Source organism: Natrix helvetica, assembly GCF_964273705.1.
Source record: "Natrix helvetica genome assembly, chromosome: 3".
In the NCBI taxonomy this organism is placed as follows: Eukaryota; Metazoa; Chordata; class Lepidosauria; order Squamata; family Natricidae; genus Natrix; species Natrix helvetica.
The window spans coordinates 78,550,036-78,575,968 of NC_138549.1; the positions used below are offsets into that span (position 1 = coordinate 78,550,036).

Here is a 25,933-nt window from a genome sequence, read left to right on the forward strand (position 1 = left end):
ATTACATATAAAGAGATATTTATATCCCTCTTCGTACAGTTTTTTGTCCAACATAAAAATATATTTTAGTGAGCTATGTACTTGTTATCCTACAGAATTGAAAAAAAAATTCCAAACTGTATTAGTATATGCATTGATACTGAAGTATTTTAGACAAATTATTAAGCATTGAAAGAGACAAAAATATTTACCATCTGTTCTTGGACCGGTCTGTAGGGCCTCAAAGATTACCTGCTAAAATGAGTATATAATTTTATTACCGTAATTGTTTCCAGAGTATTGTATCCTGAAAGTTGACTGTTATAGTTCCTGGAATGATTTGTTTGTTCCTTAAGTTCATTTCCCCCCCTTTCTTTAAAGACAGTTGATTCTTGACGGCCAGTGGGATGAGGTTCTTCAGTTCATCCAGCCACTAGAGTGCATGGATAAATTTGACAAGAAGAGGTAATCAGTTTTTAATGTTTGTAATACCGGTAACTATAGATTATACTAAGAAATAAGAAACACTTAAAAAAACAGAAAGGCTAACTATACTGATGCCAAGAAGATTGCATGAACATAATCACTGGGAGAATTTTCCTTGTCATTACAAAATACCACAACTGCAACCCTGTTCATATGATTAATGCTGTAATATCACAAATACAGGGATATTTAACTGACCTTGGCAAATTTTGCTGGTTCAGATTGGATTGAAAAAATGGCCTGCAAGCTGTTTCAAAAGATGAACACTTTGTTTCTGACATTAGCTTTTTTTTTTAGACAAACAATTATTTTTAGTGCTATAAATCTAATTGCCTGGGATCATGAGACCATCTGCTGGCAAGTATTGATAGGTTTCTTTTTTCTAAAAAAAAACCCTCTCCATTGTGCATAACAAAATTTGGAACTGCTGTACAAAATAATAATCATAATCAAAGGAAATAGGTGCAAGAATGCCCATATAAATGGGTTTATTTTATTTTGAGATCCCCTTGCACTCACAGAGTTCATACTTCTTAAAAATTAATTGTAGAACTTATTCAATGTATTCAGATGTAGTGTATTTTTCTTTGACTGCTTATCAGTTGAACTAATAACAGTTAACCTTTCTTTATGTAAATAGAAATAAAATAACAGTTAAGTAACTTGTCATTGCGGTAGTCTGAAAATAATAGTAAGGCAACAACTGTTCCAATTTTTTCATTTTTTTTCAAAATTTCAAAAATTTAATCTAAATACTTTTTATATTAAAATCCATAGAAATTTCTGTTACTGTTTCTACTTAATTTGCATTTCTATTTTTTCTACAGATTTCGTTATATCATACTGAAGCAGAAATTTTTAGAAGCCTTATGTGTAAATAATGCAATGTCTGCAGAGGATGAGCCTCATCACGTAAGCTCTGAGATTTATATATATAACATCCTCACAGTAGAACATAAAAATCATTAATACTTCTTGATTTTTAGTAGTAGCAAATTCAGTCTTAACTTACCTTATAATGACATCTATTGTTAAGCAAAAGCTAAACTCCACTTAATACAATGATCCTGATACCATTTTATCACAAGGATTGAATGTTGTCGTGTTAAACAAGCTATCATGTTGAATTCCCTCAAGTTGGACTAAGAAAACCTTGCTGATAATAATATCTTCTTTTAGACTTTTATTTAAACATCTCCATGTATTGCAATAAGAGAGACAGTGATTTATAATAGGTCCTTTTCATTCATGAGACTCTTACTCTGAAACATTCTCCACAGAGAAGCTTAAGTGACATGAAATCTGATGTCTTTTTCTCCCTAGTTAAATTCCTTTATTTGCCTGAGTTTTTTGAGATATGATTTTAATATGATACAGAAGATTGGAAATGTTTCCATTTCTTATTTATCAGTGAATTTGGTTGTTATTCCTTAAATTTGACTGATAAGGCAGAGTATTATTATCATTATAGTTAATCACACAGTCGGAATTCAGACAGGATTTGGCATTTTTGTCCATCTATCAAGTCCTTTCCAAGGACATGGGATGGACAGTTGTGGATGTTTGATGATGTTAGAGGTATCACAGGATGTAAGCTATTCCAATTTTGTTCGTTTATCATATGGCGATGTTACATTAGCCAAGAGACTACATATAATTACAGAATAGTTATTTGGCTGCCGTAAGACTGTTAATTCATTTGGTTCATCCTTAAGCACTATTCCTGGTGCACCACAGGGGGCAAACCAACTTCACACCAGGCTGTTGCAAGTAAAGCTGCCTTTTGCAATTGACAGATTGTGACTAGATGGTGTTCAAGTGGTGCTTCAGTTGTTTTGGAACTGCACCCAAGGGCCTATTGCTATTGATACTTCGTTTCTTGTTATTAATTGGATTTGTGGACAACCATCTATGAGACATGTGGACTGACTGAAAAAAGTAATGCTCTTTTGCATAATAGCAATAGCACTTAAACTTATATACTGCTTCATAGTGCTTTACAGCCGTCTCTAAGCGGTTTACAAAGTCAACATATCCCCCCCCCCAACAATCTGGGTCCTCATTTTACCCACCTTGGAAGGATGGAAGGCTGAGTCAACCTACTAAAAAAGTAGTCCAGTTTTAATACCAGACATATAAAGTAGGTCTATAAAAAGGTGCTTTAAACTTGGTGTAAAAATGTACATGAGAAAGAAATAACACTAGATTTCATACAAAACTAATATGCACTGTATTGTGTTAGTGTGGTCAAGAAATATCTTTAGCAGAGAAAATGAATTGCAGCTATGTTTAATTGCATTGTGATAAACTGACTTTTTCCCCCTTAAATAAACAAAAATGTTTTTCCCCCGCAGTTGGAATTTACAATGCAGGAAGCTGTGCAGTGCCTACATGCTCTAGAAGAATATTGTCCTTGTAAAGAAGATTATAGCAAACTGTGTTTACTACTCACATTGCCTCGTCTGACTAACCATGCAGAATTCAAGGACTGGAATCCCAGCACCGCACGAGTTCACTGTTTTGAAGAGGCTTGTATCATGGTGGCAGAGTTTATTCCTGCTGATAGAAAACTAAGTGAGGCTGGATTTAAAGCAAGCAATAATCGCTTATTTCAGCTTCTGATGAAGGGGCTGTTATATGAATGTTGTGTTGAGTTCTGTCAGAGTAAAGCAACAGGAGAGGAAATTACAGAGAGTGAAGTGTTACTCGGAATTGACCTTTTATGCGGGAATGGATGTGATGATTTGGACCTTAGTTTGCTATCATGGCTTCAGAATCTGCCCTCTACTGTTTTCTCTTGTGCTTTTGAACAAAAAATGCTTAACATTCATGTTGACAAACTTTTAAAACCTACAAAAGCTGCGTACGCTGATCTTTTGACACCCCTCATCAGCAAACTTTCTCCTTATCCGTCCTCACCCTTGAGGCGGCCTCAATCCGCTGATGCTTACATGACCCGTTCCTTAAATCCTGCATTGGATGGACTCTCCTGTGGGTTAACAGGTCATGATAAACGTATCACAGATCTTGGGACAAAAACATCTTCTATGTCTCACTCCTTTGCTAACTTCCATTATCCAGGAGTACAGAACCTTACTCGCAGTTTAATGTTGGAAACTACAGATTGCCATAGCATTTGTGAAGAATCACCTGAACGGTAAGTGGTCCTCAACTTTAGATATTTATGCAAAGAAACTTGAATTTGAAGTTTTTTTCAGTATAATATAAATATTAAAACTTCTTTTTCATTACAAGATTGTATACATGTTTAATAACTGTAATAGGAGACAGTGCATAGTGATCAGTAATTAAGTGATTAAATATTTGTTTAATTATTAAGCATTATCAGTGCACAGGAAGGTTTGCAGTTTAGCAATAGCAATAGTACTTAGGCTTTATACCGCTTCATAGTGCTTTAAAGCCCTTTCTAAGCGGTTTACAGAGTTAGCATATTGCCCCCAACAATATGGGTCCTCATTTTACCCACCTCAGAAGGATGGAAGACTGAGCCGGTGAGATTTGAACTGCCGACCTGCAGCTAGCAGTTAGCTGAAGTAGCCTGCAGTACTGCACTCTAACCACTGCACCATCTCGGCTTTAACAAAGAAAGCCATTCAGTATGTCCAAGCAAAAAACACTATACAATTTTACAATCAAGGGCGAACACAGGTGAAAGTCACTGAAAGAATATGGTTGGGGATAGGAATCAAAACAATTTAAAGTCTGGAGAAAATGTGTTCAGTATATTTTTCAATAGTGTATAGAAACAGTAATAATATGCATAAAATGTAGTATCCCAACCATGTGCATTTCAACAAGAATAGGTAATTAACCATTGTCAGATCATAATGCTTTAATAACAATATATAAAAAGTGTATGTAGGCTGAACTTGCTTTAGAAAATTAGTTATGAAAGTATCATTAATAGCATTAAGCTGGGAGTTTGCTATGCTAAGTTGTTTGATTTTTGGAGCGTTCTTCAAACTACTCTTTCTCACCTGTTTTCCATCCTTCTCCTACAGAGGTTAATCTGAACAGTGATAAACTATTCTCCCATACTAGGATTAAACTAGATATCCCCTGTCCTCTATTTGGTAACATGCTGAAACTGTAGTTGATAAACCTAACTACTTTTCCATCCAGACCCATCCTTTCATCTGACAATCTGGCACTTCTAGTTCTTTCCCTAGCCTAGTGGATATCAGTTAAGAGCATTCAAGTGGTGTATTCCTGGTACAGCATGATATTTTTCTTGGAAGGTCTACATTTCAGAGTTTGGATGTGGTTTCTTGTGTAGAGGGCATACCTTCCCAGGGTTTTTGCTTTTGCTCTCTTGCCGAGAGGGATTGGGATACCTCTAAGGAGAATCTGACTAGGAGAGGCTAGTTTTATGTACTACCAATAGCCACTTGTTGGTTTGGAGCTAGAAGGCCCGCTGTATGCCGGCATGAAGTCAAAACTGGGATCATTCATAACCTTTGCTTGCTTTGAGTCAAAGTTTACAAATAATACACTGGTTTAGTTCTTCTTGAGTAAACTGCCACCATCTATATAGGAATCATCCTGTGCAAAACAAGAAACCTCTTTAGTCTCAATTTAAAATAGTGTGGAAAACCTGATGATTGCACCTTGCCAGTGCACTGTATTTGAGACTAGGCCTCAATGCTAAGTGTACTACAGAGCATTAAAATATAGTGTTAATAACATTACATTAAAAAGATATTACATAAAATAATAGCATTACTGCCTTTTTTCTCCCCTATGGATATGTCTTACGTTCCCCCTCAGTAATAATTCTCAGTTGAAAAACTTCTTAACTAGACTTTAACTTGTTTTCTGGATATACCTCCCGGCCTGACATTCCATTCCACCTTGTGTTGCCTCTGTGCTCTGGTGCTGAAAATCATCCTTGGCAAAATCCAGGTAAGGATTTTGAATCCCTAAGTGAAGAGACACTCATTTATGGCCTGTATCTGGTCTTCCAGGACCTCCCCCATGGATCTGAGGCACCTTGCATTTCTTACCTTACCTCTGATCATTTGGCAGAAAGCTATTGAGATTTTAGGGGCCACCTGATCCACCAATCTTTGAAATGGCAAAAAATTATACTGTTAGGAAATTTGTTTTCCTCCCCTCAGTTGTTACTAACTGGAAGAAAATATCAAACAATCACTCCCCTAATATCAGGAAACTGGGACTAAATAAGACATATAAATCTTAGAGACTTGGATTATATCAGTTACGTCAAATAGGTACACCAAGAGGGTTAGCCATCCATCAAAGCTTGTTCAAACTTTGCAGAGGTTTTATAAATATCTAATAGCTATCAGGAGGTATTGTGGGTTGCTGGGTGAAGCAAAAGGGAGCAGACCCACTGCACAGTACTGCCTTTTGGTCACCCCTACCATTATTAGTTAGCCTTCTTTCAGAACAGCACTACATCTGTGCTCAAAAGTAGTTTGATGACATTAGGCAGATGTATTGTGATTGGTGGTGCTGTGCAATAGAAGTCGCCTTCCTCCCACGTCACCTTTTCAGTGCTTATCACCTGTTAGGGAATAGATCCCAATTTCAGGAGGATCTCTGAATCGGCGGTAAAAAAGCCAGGTCTCTGAACTGAGAAAAGATCAGTTTGAAGGATCTGGAGCTTCTTGTCCAGACTAGATCAGGGGGCTGACCATAACACTAACATTTACCAATAGGAATTGGACGAATTCTGTCCTAGAGAAGTCACCAGACTATATCACTGAATGAACTGTGAATGAGTATGTTCTTGGCAAAATGAGGAAGATATAACTTGTGCAAGTATAGGTTGGGCAACTGGGAAAAGTATTTTTATAAGAACCTGGCAGGAAATAACAATTGCCAAAACATGCTTGTCCTGCAATTAACTCAAATGAGGAAAAGTTCAGTCATTGGAAAACAAGAGTACAGAAACAGTGAAGAAGAAAGAAAGAAAATGTTTTAAAAACACATAAACCCATGTCAGTAAAGCCATGAAAATACTGAAGTATGTTGCAATCCTATATGCAGTTTATGGCAGATCAGTGACTGGTAACTCTAAAAATACAAAGATAATTTACTGTCAAGCTACCTTTAAAGCTCTCCTGCCCAACCATCAATATCACATTGAAAGTAGGATTTCCTGGCCTGTAAAATCTGCCAGTTGGCAACTGAAGTAGGAAATTGAATCCCGAGGGCATGTGTCCTATTAAGACATATTGCATAAAAATGCTAATATGTACAGAAGAAAATTCATAAAGAGTATAAATTAAAAATGTTTCTTTCTTTGCCCTTGGTGTGTACAATGATTTTTATACATGTGCCCAATATAAGCCCTAGTTAAGATACTGCCCACTCCTGGGTGCACGGGGTGGGTTGAGGCGCACGGGTAAAAACTAAGCTAGAGTGGGGTTTCTGTGTGTGTGTGGAGCTGCCCTACTACTTACCTTTGGACAGTTGCAGCCAGGCCTCGCACACCCCAACACCTGCCTTGTCTTGCTGGCCCACTTCTTCTGCGACTGCTTGCCACCCTTGCATGCGTCACCCCCCCAGCCTCTGTTTCGCTGTCAGAGGCTGTCAGTGCCACCGCCATGAAGTGAGTCAGTGGAAGACATCCCTCCAAAATAAGACTTGGTGCCTTTTTTAGTGGCAAAAAAATATTAAGACCAGGTCTTAGTTTTGGGAAAACACGATACCTTCTGAAGGACTGAGATTCTAGTAATACAAGGAAAGCTGATCTGGAAGAAGTATTCAAACTATTCTAGTTGGAGCTATGCTTCCTCTTGGAAGAAGAAATGTATACTGAGCAATGCTCCTAGGAAATACCTTGCTTGCTATGGATGGGTAGGGTTTCTTGCAGAAATACTCTTAATTTGATCTGGCTGTTAGACTAAATGTAATCTTTTTTGAAGAAATCTGATCTTGCCACAGATACAGGTAGTCCTCAATTGACGACCACAATTGAGCCCAAAATTTCTGTTGCTAAGTAAGACAGTTGTTACATGAGTTTTGTCCCATTTTATGACCATTCTTGTCACAGTTGGAAAGTGAATCATTGCAGTTGTTCAGTTTGTAATACGATTAAGTGAATCTGGCTTCCCCCATTCACTTTGCTAGTCAATAGACTGCAAAAGGTGATCACATGACCCCGGGACTCTGCAGCTGTCATAAATATGAATCAATTGCCAAATATCTGAATTGTGATCCTGTGATCTTGGGGATGCTGTAATAGTTGTAATTGTGAAAAACGGTCATAAGTCACTTTCTTCAGTGCTGTTGTAACTGTGAACAGTCACTAAATGAACTGTTGTAAATTGAGGGCTACCTGTATCTTGTTTGCTTGAGTAGTGGAATATTGCAAGAGAATCATATCAGACGCAGGTGGAAAAATGAAAATGGTTTTCTCTGAAAATGTTCTTTCCGGTATTATCTTGAAGGCTTTTTCCTCAAGGTTTCTGATTTTTTTCTTAGTATGCCATTTTAAAATATTATTATAATGTACTTATAGGGTTTTGTAATGAAACATGCAGAGATAGAAATGCTTTAAAAACAAAAAGTGTACATTATCTACTTAAACAGGGCAAAGCAAAGAATGCTTTGAGTTAATCCAAAGTGTCAGTCCAGCTGACTGCTTGAAGCATCACATTTTTGTGAAGTACAGTCTCTTCAAGGCTCTCACCACTATGAACATTTAACAACTTATTGGGAAAAAACCTGTAGTTTAGGTACTTTAGAATAGTAGTCGCTATATAATAGGAAATTATTAAATTAAATTGTTAATCACAGAACAAAGCTTCTAATATTTCTATATGTTAAATTATTGTGGGCAATTCTATGCTGCAAGCCAGAATCCAGCGCTCTGCTATTTTCTAGAGAAGAAAATCTTCTAATGGTTGTCCTGAGAGATAATGCTACCCAGTTCCAACCTTATATTTTATATACGCATGCTTTACATAATTTGCACACTCTTTAATGTAAAACTTGGAGTCATTTTAATTGTGTTTCTCCACCACCTATCATCTGAGATCAGCACAATACATGTGTGGAGGTAGAAGTTTGGAAATATATTATTATTGTAGCCATATTAGCCATTTTCTACCTGAAGTTTAGATGTTAACGCTTGGGGTTTTGGCATACGGTCAATCTATTTATCCCAATATTTGAGCTATATTTTAGGGAAAAAATAATACTAAAAAAATAAGGACATGTTTCTGGCTCTGCATTCATAAAAGATGTGAAACTCCTGTGGATTCCCATAATTCATCTGGCAATGAGACAGCACACCAGAATTCATTCCCAGAAAAAGAGCCAGCAAATGGAACAGAGAATCAAGGACCAACCAAGCAAGAAAAAAATGAGGTATTTTTAAAAAACTTTCAAATAAAGGACTTCTGAATGTTTTGGTCTATGCGAGGGGTGTCAAACTGGATTTCTTTTAGGTCCAGATCAGCATTGTAGTTCTCCTCTGCAGGCAAGCCAGGGGGTGAGAGATGGGATGGACCTGCCCCGTTTTCGGCCTGGATGGCCTCCTGCAGCATCCTGGCCAATAAAATGCATTTATTTATACATAGGCTAAATGTTATTCACAATTGAAATTTTGCCTTTAGTGCTGTTTATTAAATAGGACTACAGGACATTTAGAGGGGAAAATGTGTCATCCAAAAAAACTGTTTGTTTTCTAAAACAGTCAAAAGGTTTGACTAAGAGGATTTCCCCACTTTTTGGTGTTGTAGTCCCCAGTATTTCTCCTTCCTTCAAGGTCATTCAAGGTGCATCTGACCTTTGTTCCTTATTTTCTACAATCCCATCTTGAAATGTTTGGAATGTTCTTCTGCCCTTAGAATCACATGAATCTACTAAGCATAGAAGTCTGCAATAGAGAAGATATTTTTTTTTTAAAAAAATCCTGACTCTGTATCAAATCCCCCAAATAAAAAAGTATTGAGTCTGGTCTTTATTGAAATAGAAACAAGGTTTTTCTATAGAAATTTGAATAGTGTAATGTGAAAATTGAGATTAGTTCAGCATTTGTGGAAGATTAACCTGAGGACAACATGAGGATAAAATGGATGTAACCAATTGGACAGATGCCCTCTCCTTTTTTTAAAGGGCCAAACTGTGACGGATAAAGAACACAAAATATAGAATCCAAAGTTGCTTCAGCAAGATTTTATGCTAAAAATTTCCCCCTCACTTTGTGCAGAGCAGTTATATGGTGCAATTATTTGGTGATAATGTTTTCCCCATTTTAAAATATTTTTTTAGCCAAAAACCCAGCTGAATAGCAGTAACCTTATGCCTAGGGACAGGAGAGTGGTGCTAAGGGCAGTATTATACATAGGTGATTTCTTTTGGCTAACGTGTATGGCACAGCTTATGTTATATGCTTGCCTAATTTTGGAGGGAAGAAAGTGCCTCTGTACCTAGCAGTGGGGAGGAACTTGTCCAATGTGAATATATAATAGAGTAGTTACCTACCTTCCTTTCTCTGCTTATGAGATGATGGTAACTTTCCAGGTAAAACAGGCAGGTAGCTGGCATGAATCAGGGATTATGTCTAAAGATGTTTTGATTTGAGGAATGGCTAAATCTCTCTTTGAAGGTTATTATTTGTTTATTTTTGGAAGCATGTGGAAGCATACAATATTTTTTTCAGTTGTTTTGGTATGAGAGATTCTGTTTTCAGTTTTTTTTCCTATTTGGCTTTCTTCCTGACATTTCTGCAAATACTTTGAAATGGGAATAAGTAACTTGGTCCCTCTGCAATCAGTGGATATTGGGGAGGGATATTTACTGGCTACTAAATCACAGCCTTTGCATTTCAAAATGCCCAGCCATTTTCTCTCCAGCAATTTCTTTTAAGACTAATTATAAAAACTGAATCTACTGACTTTAAGTATTCATACAACCTGGGGTGGGTTGATTTAACTTTGTGCATGTCTGGTTGTGATTTTGATTAAATTTAATTTGTTGTATTTACTTAACTAAAAGTTAATTGTTTTGTTTTTCATAACTATGCGGCATACGTAGCTGCAATGAGAATAAGGCCAGAACGTACAAAGATCACCAATATCATTATATTGTATAAAAATAATTCAAGAGTTATGGCAAATAACTCTAATAAAATATGATGGATATGTTCTACAACATTTTATTTAATCTGTTTTAGCTTCGAGATTCAACAGAGCAGTTTCAAGAATATTACAGACAGCGGTTACGCTATCAACAACACTTAGAGCAAAAGGAACAACAACGGCAATTGTATCAACAAATGTTATTAGAAGGAGGAGTTAATCAGGAAGATGGTTCAGATGCACAACAGAATCTTACAGAACAGTTTCTTAATAGGTTGGCTTTAATGACTTTCTACTATTATAACAAAATAATAGCAAAAATGTTGACAATTCATTAAATAGTGATAGTTGCCCAAAAGAAAATTAACCTGGTTTTAATTTCCTTTCTGACTGGATTACTTCTTGCAGTTTATGAGTAAATAAGATTTTTATATGTCCTACAGGTCTATCCAAAAGTTGGGTGAATTAAACATGGGCATGGATAGTTTGGGAAATGACGTGCAGACACTAAACCAGCATTGCAATGGGACCAAGGGAAATGTATCCATTCCTCCAGATTCTATTCAGACAATAGCTGGTGATAATACAAACATTAACACAAGTACACCTCAAAAATTTGGCTCCAGTAATCAGATACCATCTCTTGAAGAATCACCTGTCCATGGAAATCAGATGTAAGTAGTCAAATATTTTTGTTGCTGCCAATAGCAATAGCACTTAGACTTGCATACCACTTCACAGTGCTTTACAGCCATCTCTAAGCGGTTTTACAGAGTCAGCATATTGCCCCCAAACAATCTGGGTCCTCAGTTTACCAACTTTGGAATGATGGAAGGCTGAGTCAACCTTGAGCCTGGTAAAATTCGAACTGCCAAATTGCAGGCAGCCGGCAGTTAGCAGAATAGCCCTGCAATACTGCATTCTAACCATTGTGCCTCCCCGGCTCTGTGCTTTGGGAGGGGAGTGCCTTGGTCAGTTTTTTTTATTCCTGGGGGCTGCATAATCAACGCCCTGTAAGTTTCTTGGCAAGATTTTAGGTTTGCCATTTCCTTCTTTCTAGGGCTGAGAGAGGGGAGAGGGTCTCTTTTCAAAGAACTCATTTAATATATGGAGATTTTGTCTAAAGGCTGTTTGAGCCAGGCTGAAATCTACAAAGTGTGTTTGAATAATATTGTCTTCAAGGTTGGGAGAGAGGCATTTGGATTTTAAGTAGGCAGTACCTATATTAAGGCCCCATCTACATTGAAATCCCCTCCCAAGACTATAATGCATGTGGATTCATCAAAATTAGATCAGTGTCATATGTTTCCAGTTCAGTCCACAAGGATCTGATGTGAGATTTCTGTTTTCATTGGGGACATATAAGCATTTATTATCAACAGACTCCAAAACCACAAAAATCCCAATTCCAATTTAAGTGTAATTCTAGCTAAATAGCAAAATACCTCAAATTCCTGAAGGCTATCAAGCTTTTCCTGCACATTTTTAAAACTATTGATTGCAAAATTTGCATTATATTTACTTCAGGGAGAAAACCCTGTTAGAATTTGAGTTTACTGCTGAAAAATCATATATGAAGTTTAAAACAAAACTACAAAAAAGAACGGACAGCAGCAGAAGGCAAAAGAAGTTAGAACAAAAGAAGGGACTTCAATAGATGATTTTATTGAAAGTGGTCTGCAGTAATTTGGGTGTAATAATGAAAGTTAATTTTAAGAACGTATGTTATGCAAATAGTTCAATAAATCTTCTATCGCTCTTCTAGTGTTCTGAGCCTCTTTCTTTTCAATTATATAAGAATGGATCATGTTTCTGTTCTGTAAATTTTAAAAAGATTAAATGCATTTATCTCACTATGTTGGATTTAATTTTGTGCATTTAAAACAGTGTGCCAGACCAAGCTGCCATTCAGGCACAACATGAAGATTCTTCAGGGATTGTAAGAAAACCAAGAAGTGATGAGGTAGGATTTCACTGCAGTTTATAGAGCAGGATTCGACTCTTTCAGGTCTATTCTCACATGCAACTATTCAGACTATAACTTGAAATCTGCTATTGTTTGGCGTTTATGAAAATATTTATAAGTTGTTTGTAAATAATGATTTATTGATTAATTGTGCCATTGAATCAGTGTTGACTGTCAACAACTACATAAATATACATTTCCCAAGATGATCTGTTCTGATCCTGATCCTTCAGCTCCCTCATTGGTGTACTCAAGGTTACTATAATTGAATCCACCTTGCAGCTGATTGCCTTCTTTTTCTTTCCATGTCTCCTAGCATTATGGATTTCTCAAGAGAGATGGGTTTTTGTATAAAATATGTCCAAAATAAGTAATTTGAGTCTAGCCATTTGTGCCTCTCATTTAATTCCATAATCCATTCATTTATTTTTGAGAGCTATTCATAGTATTCCTAACAGTCTTCTCTATTACCAACAAAAGATAGAAATATTCTATCGTGTTTTTTCAAAATTCAACTTTTGCTTCTACAGAATGTCACAAGGAAATATTTGCATGATTCTGATCTTTGTAGGCATAGAGTTGTCACAGCATCTGACAATATTTTCTAAGCTGTTTATTGCTACCCCTCCACACCAAGTGCTAGTCTTTCTTGGTTTTACTGTTGGTGATTGATTCTAAAAGGCAGAACTATACTATTTCAGTGTCTTCCTCATTAGCTCTAATGCTGGTTTCTGTAGCTGTTGTCATTAACTTGGTCTTTATTTATTTACTTAATTTTATTTAGTTTAATATTTAATTGTATTCCTATTTACTTCCATTTAGCTTCTAGATCATAGAACAGTGATGGTGAACCTTTTTAGGTGACTTCCTGTTTGGCCGTAAGGCCGTTTTTTGTCCTCCGGACCATTCAAGGAGGGCAAAAAATGGCAATATGGCCAAACCGGAAGTGACTTCTGGTTTGGCCGTAGGGCTGTTTTTCGCCCTCCGGAGCCTACAGGGAAGCCTCCTGAAGGCTCTGGAGGGTGAAAAACGGCCCTACAAGCAAATCGGAAGTCTGTTCCTGAATTTCCAGTTTGCCCGTAGGGCGAAAAATGGCCTCAACAGAAGGCCAAAGTCAGCTGACCAGCGCACTCATGCATGCTGGAGCTGATAGGGCAACGCCTCGTATGCCCTGACAAATGGCTCCACGTTCACCATCACGGGCATAGAATATTGATGTTTCTTTCTCCAGTGTTAAATCATTCTCACTTTTTCCTAATGCAATCTCACTCAGCATATATCTATTCAATGTATAGGTTTAATAAATAAAGATAGAATTTACAGCTTGTCTTGTTTCCTTGCCAACATGGAGCCAGTCTTTTACAATGTTCCAGCTAGATTATGCCTTCCTATCCTGTACATAGATTTCTCATTAGGACAATAAGACACTCTAGGATTTATATTTTCTTAGGGACATTTTACAGCTTGACATGGTTGACCTGTTATATTAAAGGATTGTCTGTGCAATCTAATTGATACTATTTGATCATTGATTGCATTGTGTCCAAGTATTTTCCTTGCTATAATCCTTTCTAATTATGTAAACAAAACTGTTCCTTCTTTGTTTTTCATGTCCTAAGTAGTAAGCAGTAAGCGCTTTGGACTGAAACTGTCAAATTCCAATCCATTTTAATTAGCTGGTGCCTGAGATATCAATGTGTTATTCGATTCACTTAATTTTTTATTGTGTTTAGCTTTTCCATTCCATTCTTCCTGTGTTCGACTGTAAATATGCCTTTGTAGCTTCCAATTTTTTTTTCTTGCATGGCAACATCAGCAGCTCGACATCCAGAAGTATTTAACCTAGTTTTATTATAAATACCATTAATACACCAAAAGATCCTCAGCTCTTCCTCAATAATATGTTGAGCACCATCCAAGATCCATGATCCAACACTCTACTGTAAATTGCTTTATCTGGTCCAACCATGTGGTTTATCTGAACATCTGGGATTATTTTGTACCCTGGGTGATCCTACTCGGAATATACAGTTTTGACATATATTGGCAGTGTTCACTCCAAGGAACACCCCAATCATGCTGAAAGAACATAGCAGGATGCAGTCTGACATGTGCTAGTTAATATTCTGTCATTTATTGTTATAATAGGGTGACATCTAGTGACAGTTGTAAATATCAGAAAAATGGGCTCAAATCTCTAGTATTATCTGATAGGATCATGAATTTATAGAGTCATAAACACTGACGGAATAAACATCTATGCTTTTTAGAATTCTACATCTGGTGTATCACACCAGATTATGCAAAAAATAGCAGTGCAAGATGTATAACATGTTCGATATGTTATACAATATATGAGATGATATTTGTATACTAATTTGGAGCTTCAAATTATTAGCTGGCTCATATGATGCATGTTTTGGTAAAAGGTATCATGAAAAGATACCGTATTTTTTGGAGTATAAGATGCACTGGAGTATAAGACACACCAAGATTTTGAAGAGGCAAAATAAAAAAAAGTTTTTGCAATCTGCAGACCTCCCAAAAACAGCCTGGTTTTTTGCGAAAACCAGCCCGTTTTTTTCCAAAAAAAAAAGGGCAGGAATAGCATTTAGGAGGCTTGTAGAGTGTTCCACGAGGGGGGCGGGCAGGCCCATTTTCTGTCAAAAAAAGGGCATGCATAGCCTTTAGGAAGCTTATAAAGTACTCCTGGGGCTTGGGGGGAGCAAAATTGAGCAAAAAACAACCGATTTTTCGCTCATTTCTGCTCTCCCCAGCCCCTAGGAACACTCTATAAGCCTCCTAAAGGCTCTGCATGGCCATTTTGGTGAAGGGGGTGGCGTTTCTGGAGGCAAAAAATGCAGTGTTCAGTGTATAAGAAGCGCCCAGATTTTCAGCCTCTTTTTTGAGGGGAAAAAGGTGCGTCTTATACTCCAAAAATACGGTGTCTATTTAACGTGGAACTTTAAATCGGTTACCATCATTCCAAATATTACAATCCAGTTAAGATATCTCCATGCTTGCAGTTAAACCATTTTTTTTTCCTGCTAATGGATGGATATAAAATGTTTCACTGCTAATAGATTACCTTAGTATTGATTGCTAAAATGAATAATTCATGTTCCAAAAATGGCTGAAAATGCAATGACCAGGTTAGATCTTTTTTTTTTTTTCATATTTGATGGCAATATTGCAAAGCTCCATCATTTTGAAACATGATTTATAATAGAATGAAACTAATTCTAAAAGCTGAATTTATTTTCTAATCTTCTGCTTTGATTAGACATTACAACTATCTTTGCATATGATAGCTGCTGCAAAGGTACTTTATAGTTCTTATTACAAAATATGTATATTTTTATTAGAAAGTATGTACTTTTCCTTATGCAAAAGAATGAGTAATCATAGAGTATTGATGTCCAAAATAACTTCATATTTGAAAATAAAATAAAAAAACAATTTAATTAAATTTGGAAGTCATTTTTAGATTTTATTCTTTTTTTTAAATAAAATTTTTATTTTCACACAAACACACAACACATAACATAAAAGCTTCTTCAATTACACACAGTGTGTCGATTGGTTACAAAGTCTTTCTGTTTCCTTTCCGTGGTCCTCACTTGAATTTTAAGATTTTAATTCTATGTATTAGTTTGTTCCACATCTAAAATTTAGATTTCTCTGAACATAAATTTAATTATAATAAAGTTTAGTCTAAACAGAAATATTTAATTTTGAATGACCTGTTAAATAACGAGTCTTTTCTTTTTCAAACAGAAATTACTAGAAATTACTTTTTTATTTTCATGATTTATACAGTGTTAACTAGTGCTACTAATATTTACATACTAACTGGATTTTCACAGTGAACCTGTAGTTTTAAAAATGATGCAAGATACTCAGTTATATAGAACTAAAGTAATATTAAAAATTCTTATCTAGTCTCATTTAATTCTGTGATGTTTTACATTTCCTGTTTATTCATCTTGTTTTATTTTTATGTCTCATTTGCCTTTTTTACCTTCTCAAAAGTGTTTAATAAAAATAAAAATTTGAAAACATTATTTTTTATACTTGCTTCCTAATAAAAATAAAGTTCATATGTATATTACTGTTTTTATACAGCAGGATGACAAATCAAAGAAACAGTTCATTTGTATCAATACTCTAGAAGATACACAAGCTGTCAGAGCTGTGGCCTTTCATCCAAGTGGCACTCTGTATGCTGTTGGCTCTAATTCCAAAACTCTGAGAGTCTGTGGCTACCCAGACCTTCCGGACGCAAGGTACAAATAATGTATTGGATTTTTCTCATCACTCACCATGTAATATTTGCATCCATGTTTGCTCTGCTTTTTTGTTGCTCTTTTCTCCCTGTTTATTTTTAACTTACTGATAGAAAAATACCACTAGAATATTATCTGAAGTATTTTATGTATACAGGTCTACTTAGATTTATTTTTCACACTCAATAAAACATCATTGGGTTCAATTTTTCCTTTCAGTAGCAATTGGAAATTCCATTAAGCAAAGAATTTGTACAATTTTGTCCATTTTTCCTTGGGGGGATTTTTTTATTAATGCATTGACTAGGCCAGTGATTATCAATCTGTGGTCCACAAACCCTGGGGGGGGGGAAGGGTGCACGATATCATCACAGGAGGGCCATGAAGGCTTGAAGAAATGTTATGATTTAAATCTTGAGTTAAGTTTTGGGGGTCCGTGGCCATTAAAGGCATTTAAAGGGGGTTTGTGGTGAAGAAAAGGTGGAGAACCATTGGACTAGAAGATACAGAGTATAGTATACAGTGCATTTTAGTCACTTTCAAGGTAGGTGATTGTAGGTTGTGGCCTTTTTATTTTTGTGCCCGTGAGTCATTTAAGAGAAACAATTGGCCTGGCTTTGTGCCTAAAATTGAACTAGAACTCTCCAGTTTTTAGCCTGCTGCCTTATCTACTCCACCAAACTAGCTTTCTAGATGACTTTAGTGCCAATTCATAATTTCTTAAGGTTGTTGTTGATGTTAGATAAAGCAGACTAAATGCAGGTCTTTTTTCTGGTGTATTTTTCTCTGGGAGATTAGCTCAAAACACACACAAACACACATACTTTCATTAAAATTCCTATTTGGATAAATACCTTTAGTATCCAGTAATAAATAACCAAAACCATCAATTCATACTTCATTTTAATAATATGATATAAATGACTTAACATAATAGCCTAAATAACAATCCTCTGAGGTGATTTATATTAAACTTCAGTTATTGACACAAGTCAAAATGTAGCTTTATCAATAAAAGCACCTGAAAATTGGATAACATTGAATTCTTACTATTTAGTTGCACTGTTTCAAGCATGTCCCATCTTATTTCTATTTCAGTTTATATTTTATAAAAAGTTCCCCAAAAATTGAAATGCATTTTTGAGCACGCTAAGATTCATGTACATTTCTCTATACAGTTTCCCTGTTATTTCAAGACATTTATAAAATATATACCGAAAGGCATAATCAACTTGTTTGCTGCCCATTACTTATTAGTTCAGAAAGTAAGAATTTGATTGGTTCATTTTAAAATGTAAATTGATTAAATATCTCACGGTAGGGATTAGGCAGTGGCTCTCACATGCTTTCATGCAACAATTTTTGGTCTTCAAATTAGAAAATAGGTAAAGAAACATGACAAGCAAGATGTTCTGACACAAGCTGTTCGGATACACCTTTGCTGGCAGGGACAGGAAAAGAAAAAATGCACCCTGGCAAATCTTTTTTTTTTTAAATGAATTTCTATAATGTTGCCTTCATCTTAACTCTAGACCAAGAGTGAAACTTTTCTTAATTTTACTGGTATTAAAAAATAAGTAGTCCTCACTTATCAACTGCTAGTTCAGCAACTGTTTGAAGTTATGACTGCGCTGAAAACGGAGATTTATAATTGGTCCTCTAAATTGTGGCTGTTGCATCCCTGCAGTTATATGATTGCAATTAGGACATTTGTCAACCAACATTTATGAAGGTTGCAGCATCCTATGATCACATGATCATAATTTGTAGCCTTTATAACTTTATAGCTTCCAACAAAATGAATGGGGAAGCCAGCAGGAAGTTGGAGGATGCAATAACATGATATTTCACTTAATGACCTGCAATGATTCACTTAACAATTTCAGTGGAACTGATGATGTAAGTCATTGCAGTCACATGACCTTTCACTTTATAATAGTGTTACATAGTGAGAGAGCCTCCGCACCCAATTGTAGTCGGAAAATGAGGACTACCTATAGTATCTTTTGATACCAGCAGTTAAATTAGCATGCACAAATGACCAATAGCAGGCCTTACATTGGTGACCTTAATGAACAAGTAGTTCAATTAAAGTCATTGTGACTACTGAAAATGCATTTGGAATCATGGTTCATGTCTCATTTGTATCTTTCTATAAAGTAAGAAATTTAGAAAGTAAGAAAGGTAATTTTTAATTGGTTCAATGATTCCATCATTCTCACTGAGTTTCTTCAATCTCCATTGTCTTGTGTGGCTGCCAAGCATGGCAAAGGGACCCAATATTGACTGTGCCTTAGATAACATGACTTGCTGCTTCTTCAATTAGTTGTCAGTTTGCTGCATAAAATATTGCCCCAGTGCGTGTTTTTGTGTGACCCATCACAAGCCCGCTTTCACCATGTGAAACTGAAAAAGTCATAAGTATATTAACTCACATAGGTTATCTTGTGAAGTATGTTCCTAGTCTCTTTGTAACTATTTGCTTATATGTTGTTTAGCTCCTCCACTGCTGTTCCTCAAAAACTCGTATTTGACTTAGGCAGATCTACGCTCTCTTCTTCTGTAAAGATGACAACAAAGTAACTAGCATATTTATTTACCTACACTTTGGAATCTTTAGTTCATTGGGGTTGTGGTGTTCTTTTGGCTTTTCCATTATGTGCTGCTTTCCCACATCTAAATATACTGCCTTCTCTATATATTTGGGCTGTTTTTTTCTCCATGTTTTATAGCTTAATACACCACTGCATTTTTCAGCTCCTGTATCATGATTCTTTTTTTAAATGCTACTTCAAAACTGTCTTGATTATATTAGCTCTCCGTTGTCATATTAGCATCCTCTTTTATTTGCTCAGTTATACAGCCAAGTAGTAACATTACATCATTACTTTTATATACATTGCTAACATATACATTTTACAGCTACTTGTAAATGATTGTCAAATGTCTCTTTCCTTGGGTCTGTATTGATTAGGGTTATGCTTGTGTAGAAAAAGAAAATAATGCTAGGCATTATTACACTTTCATTAGCATTACAGTTATGAGCCATTGTGTCTGCATATGGCTAAATTGGCTTTCTTATACATTAATTTGTTTTGGCACATACATAATACTTTGCCTTCACTGTCTCAAATATATTAGAAGTGGCTTAAGAAAGTGGCTTAAGAAAATAAATGTTAGTCTTTCTTTCTACTTTAACTGCATAGACTGCAAAAAAATTTTGGACAGTTCAATTGTATAAATTAATCTTTGCTCCTATAATGTTAAGAAGTGGATCTCTTCTGTTGCATATATTCTAACAATAAATAAGTAAATAAATTTGTTGTTTTGTTCTCTGAATACAATGGTGGTAAATGATGCTATTCGAGGAAAGGGCAGTTATGGAAAAGTTCTCTCACAAAATTGAACTTGTGCATTCCAAAAAATCTCAGAAACAGCTTCCACAAAGATGTATTAATTTGGATTGCATTGGATAGCTAGGTAATGGATTTCATTTCAAAGAGTGGAATCATTTATTTCCTAATTCAGCAAGTTGTTGTCTCAATGGAACAAAATGTAGAGGCAGAAAGTAAATCTCCTTTTATTGATTGAATTGTGGATGAGTTGTAAATAGATCAGCAAGTACTATGACTCTAGATTTATTTACATTAGCAACATAGATTTTACTCTATAAACCCTACTGTTCTGCTTAGATGCAGAATTTTTTGGATTCCTGGAAGTGGATGTTATATGTGAAAAGACCTATATAACATTGGTTCCTGAACATTGGATTTGGGAGATCAAAGAATTCCTGCCCTGCATTAGCCCAAGATTTGGGTTCCATAGAGCTTCTGGGGAAAACATCCTATTATTTTTTTAAAAATCTGTAGACTGCAACAGGATACACAATTGATTCAGTCATGTTTTATAGGAGAATGGTACAGTAGATGTATATACTGTATTTTGCTGGAATGCAGAACAAGCTAGGAATATACAAATTATTTCAAGGAGGTTTACTCTAATGTGGTTCTAATGTAGATATATTGATGTGAAAATAAGGGTAATAAATTGGAAATGCTTTAGTTTAAAAACCAGCCTAGGTAAGATGTGAGAGTTAAACAGTTTTGAAGCATAGCTAATAAATCCCAAATTGGAAAAGAACAAAGATCAATAATTTCTTGCCAAGATTCCCCATCTCCTCTTTTTATTTTGATGCAAATATATAAATAGCCTTTTATTTGGAATTAATAAAAATTTCAGTGAATGAATTTAGATTGGAGAAAAGAGAAGTACCAACAACATGCTGTAATTTGGAATCACATCAGGGAAGCAATGAAATATCCATCTTACATATTGCTTCCCCAATTTTTAGCAGTGCCTCCCTTCCATTTATCGTAGATCTATAAGACTGATGGATCTTGTAGCATAAAATACAATTTTACCACAGGGTAAAACTTTTTCAAAGATATGTTTAGTTACATTTGAAATGAAAATAATTTATAAACAGCTAAATTAGATTGCAATCCTCTATATTCATCACTGATCTTTTTGAGATTTATTTATGAATGGATATGCATAGAACTGTTTATTGTTGTAGTTTATAGAATGTGAGAAAGAAAATGCAAATCAAACTCTTCTAATTTCAATATATTATTTCATGAAATATCAAAGATATTAATGATGGTGGTTTGTTTCCTTTATTTTTTCTTTTTCTTTTTTAAAACAGACAGTTGGCACATACATTTAATAAATTATTCCTATTATTATTTAGAGGTGCTCGCAATAGTCAGATTAATGTTTAAATATATCTTTGTTTTCATATTCACTGAAAATTAACTAGTTTCAACTCAATCTTTATGATCAGATACTCTTCTATTATTTATTTTTGTTTTATATTTAAGTATTTCTCTTTTTGTGGTGTATTTCCTAATACCTTAAATGTATTTAAACCATTTAAAATTATTTTGGTGAAAATAACTGCTCTTTTCCAAGATTCTTATTAAGTCAGAAACTATTGTAGTTGGCTTTATTTGTTCATACATATGTGTTCATGCACATAGAGACACAGAGTGAAGAATGTAATAATCTTATAATCTTTATAATGTTTTTAGTGGTAATAGCACCCCTAAACAACCCGTCGTTCGTTTCAAACGAAACAAACATCACAAGGGATCGATCTATTGTGTTGCATGGAGCCCCTGTGGACAGTTGCTAGCTACTGGTTCCAATGACAAATACGTTAAAGTCCTGCCTTTCAATGCAGATACCTGTAATGCCACTGGTAAGTGCAAGCAACTATAAAATTTAATAAATCTGAACATTGGTGATAGAAGAAAAACAAAATAGTTCTTGTGAATAACATAATTGAGTCAAAACTAACTATTCCTTTCAATCTGAAACATTTTAAAAGGCAGTCATTGATAAATCCTAATTCTGAATAGGATCTTTGTCTGAATTTCTCCTTTCTTAAATTAGAACAGAATCAATTTCTCTCGGTCTTTATTTCCTACCACATATACATTACATATAAAATCAGATTACACATGTTGAAGAATAGCAAAATATTAAGAATATTTATTTACTGAATTATAGATGACCTGAACCATCTGTAGGTGTTTTGTGTACAAAAATGTTTAAATCAGGTTTTGTCCGTATTCACGTAATAATGGATAGTACTCATTAATTTTTCCTCAAAACTGAGTATATTCATTGTTAGATGTCACTCCTTTTCTCTCAATTAGTGCAGGATAGAAAAAGTAAAATGCAGCAGTTCTCCTGGCAGAATAAGATATTTTCGGTTATCCATTATTAATCATGGCAGTTTATAGGTGTTTACTGAAATTATTATTAGATAATAATTCTTGAATATGAATGCCTTTTAGGGCCTTTTTCTGTTTATTAAGTTCTTTAATGGATTAACGGGGACACAGTTTCCACCATTAACCCATTAAACTGAAGTTTACTGTGATTTAATTTTTACACGGCAGCCTTAAGTTATTGACAGACTCCACTGCTATTTTCTGCAATTGGACTCTCTTTAAAAAAACAATATAATTGGACTTTGCTAAATTCCATTTTAATTACCTAGAGTGTCTCTGTGTAAATTTTGCTTCAGCACAATATGAAGCCCACTGTTGGGAAAGAAACTTATTTCTTCTACTAATTAAATGTTTATCCAGATTCCTGCTATGCTGCCAGGTAAGCCTGATAGTCTTTTACAAAACCACAGCCTTCTGAAGTTTGCTAAAACACAGTAACTATATATTTTGAAGTATTTTAGTAGGTACATTTGTTTCTCAGTTTTTCAAAACCAAGCTTTTCCTTATTTTTACATTTTGTCATAAATTCCTTAAATGGTTAGTAAACCTATTTTGTACTAAACATATACTTCTTTATATTTTTCCTGTTTTAATGCTTTTAGGGCCAGATCTGGAATTTAGCATGCATGATGGAACTATTAGAGATCTAGCTTTTATGGAAGGTCCTGAAAGTGGTGGTGCCATTTTAATAAGTGCTGGAGCTGGTGACTGTAATATTTATACCACAGACTGCCAGCGAGGGCAAGGTCTCCATGCTTTGAGTGGCCATACTGGTATGTTAACAGCTCATCAGAATCATTAGCTTTAGTCTTGCTTTATGAAAAGTTTAATAAAGTTTAAAATGCACACTGTATATTAAAAATATAAAAAGCTACAAGTATCTCTTATGTCTCCCTTGTTGTGGCTTAAAAGTAACTATTTCTTAATTAAACCACTTAGAGAGGGCTGTAAAGCACTATGAAGTGTTATTGCTATAGGTGTTAATAGCTTTGTAAAAACTGCAGTGAATACAAATTAATATCTCTGTATTAATATACAGGTCACATTTTAGCACTTTATACATGGAGTGGATGGATGATAGCATCTGGATCCCAAGACAAGACTGTGAGATTCTGGGATCTCAGAGTACCAAGTTGTGTTCGAGTTGTTGGAACAACTTTTCACGGAACTGGTATGTTTACTGATATTGACCTAAAAACACATATTGGTGATAGCTGTTCAAAATGTTTATTGTACAAAAGATGCAGATTGTCATGGTAAAGGAATATCTTTTTTATAAATTTGAGAAAATACTGGGACTCTTTTTTTTTTTTTTTGAAAAAAAGTTTTATTGGTTTTACAAAATTTTAAGGAAAGGGGTAATGGGTATGGGTACAAATTTTGCCAGCTACATCGTGCAGGAAATGGTATTCCCCCCAAGTCTCATAACTTTTACAAAGTGATAAACAGAATGTTATTGCTTAACTAAATCTTGACAGCTTATTTTTACATTATATCTTTCAATAATTTCAATCATTTACTTTATATCTAACAAAAAATTCATTGTATCAGCAATTCCAATGTTTTTTCTAACTTACTTTTGTGATCTGAGTTTTCTCAATGTTGCCTTCCCCCCCCCCCCCGCCTGCCAGCAAAGCCTCGGCCCCTCCCTCCTTCATCTCTTGTGTACTGTCTGCTTTGTCTAGGAGAGCTTTGTTTTTTTTCCATGAAGGCCTCCGCCTCCATAATTGTATTAATTCTAACTCTGGTGCCCTCCCAGAAAATCAACATACCTTCTGGCAAAAGCCACCGAAACCAAAATCCCTTATCAAATAATCTTTTTGCTAATGGTGAATATTTTTTCCTCTTATCTTTTACTTTCTTCGGGATTTGTTTCAGGATGGCTATCTCTTTGTCCTTATATTTTAATGTTTGCCCCCTTTGTGCCCCCAGAATCTCATCTCTTGTAGCCTTTCTAAGAAATTTAATATGAACCTCTCTTGGAACATTGTGTATTCTAGCATAAGCTGAATTAACTCTATAAGCCAAGTCAATATCCCATCCTAACTGCTGTTTGTCTTTTTTAATATATTCAGCTAACATTGTTGTCATGATCTCCTTCAAGTCTTCATTGTCAGTCTCAATTACGTTTTGAAATCTAAGGAAAAAAGACATCCTTTCAAATTCCATTTTTATCATGTGATTCTCAAGTTCTAAATTTCCTCTCTGGACCACCCTCACCTCCTCCCTCATCTCAGTTGTCCCCTGCTCCAGAACGTCTAGTCTTTGTTTATTTTGTGCAGTTTGGTTTTGATTTTCTCTGAGTTGTTCATTCATTTCTCTCAATTGATTTTTCAGTTCATCCTGCCCTTTTAAAATATTTTGAAGCAGCTGATGAGTTACTGATTGCTCTTCAGTGGCTTTGGGTTGTAGAAACGATGTTAATGACTGTTGTCCAATTGGGCTGGATGTTGAAGATGCTGGGGCAGATCCTGGCTTCCCAGGTGGTGGTTTCTTCGGAGCCATCATATAAAAAAAAAACTCAGAGATATCTATGTCCATACAAAGAAATGGTGACTGTGGAAAAGCACAACCAAGAGAGACCACGAGGCAGGCAGTCCAGACAGGAATAGAGACCTTCTATATAGTTCAAGTCCTGTCAATTAACTCAGTTATTCCAAATCCAAGATACTATGTAGCAAGAGATGTTTCTGACTGGGACTCTTTTGTTAAACATCTAACACTATTATTAGAGGGACATAATTAAACGGAATGTTTATTTTGTAAATTGTAATATTTAATGGTCATTATTCCAGTCTCATATGAAAGACCTTTTTTTAACATGCAAAATAACTTGTTTAAAATTTTTACTGATAAATGCTTTTATTGACAAGCATGTTTAGCATTCTCAAATCAGTCAAATGTTCCTGGTTTTATCAAACTTGCAAAGACAGAATCAGATCTTACATTATTGTACAGTTGATCCTATGTTAACACCAATATGATTGTTAAATGCATCTGACGTTGTTTTGATGAGTATTTTAGAAAATCTACATTAGAATCTTGATTTGAAACCAGGCTTATAGTACATAATGGGTTTTTTTCTTTCAGGCAGTGCTGTTGCATCTGTAGCTGTAGATCCTAGTGGTCGCCTTCTAGCTACTGGACAGGAAGATTCCAGCTGTATGCTTTATGATATTCGTGGTGGGCGGATGGTTCAAAGTTATCATCCTCATTCCAGTGATGTCCGTTCTGTTCGGTTTTCCCCTGGGGCTCATTACCTTCTCACAGGATCATATGACATGAAAATAAAAGTCACAGACCTGCAAGGTAATTTCACTTCTGAACAATTTCTAAATAGCA

General features: G+C 35.3%; 1 protein-coding gene across 4 annotated transcripts in view; it reads left to right on the top strand.

The window, feature by feature from the left end:
• The window catches only part of WDR47 (WD repeat domain 47), a 47,099-nt gene that overhangs the window by 18,797 nt on the left and 2,369 nt on the right, over positions 1-25,933 (top strand). For 3 of the 4 annotated variants that reach the window (XM_081946856.1, XM_081946855.1, XM_081946854.1), the window contains 13 exons: positions 361-444; positions 1,293-1,377; positions 2,820-3,622; positions 8,700-8,826; positions 10,637-10,815; positions 10,985-11,215; positions 12,429-12,504; positions 16,633-16,793; positions 19,292-19,372; positions 21,884-22,053; positions 23,194-23,364; positions 23,631-23,762; positions 25,682-25,900. In XM_081946856.1, coding sequence (XP_081802982.1) covers positions 361-444; positions 1,293-1,377; positions 2,820-3,622; positions 8,700-8,826; positions 10,637-10,815; positions 10,985-11,215; positions 12,429-12,504; positions 16,633-16,793; positions 19,292-19,372; positions 21,884-22,053; positions 23,194-23,364; positions 23,631-23,762; positions 25,682-25,900 — 2,519 coding nt within the window. The remainder of the gene's footprint in view (positions 1-360; positions 445-1,292; positions 1,378-2,819; positions 3,623-8,699; positions 8,827-10,636; positions 10,816-10,984; positions 11,216-12,428; positions 12,505-16,632; positions 16,794-19,291; positions 19,373-21,883; positions 22,054-23,193; positions 23,365-23,630; positions 23,763-25,681; positions 25,901-25,933) is intronic. The other variant, XM_081946857.1, reaches the window with a different exon arrangement.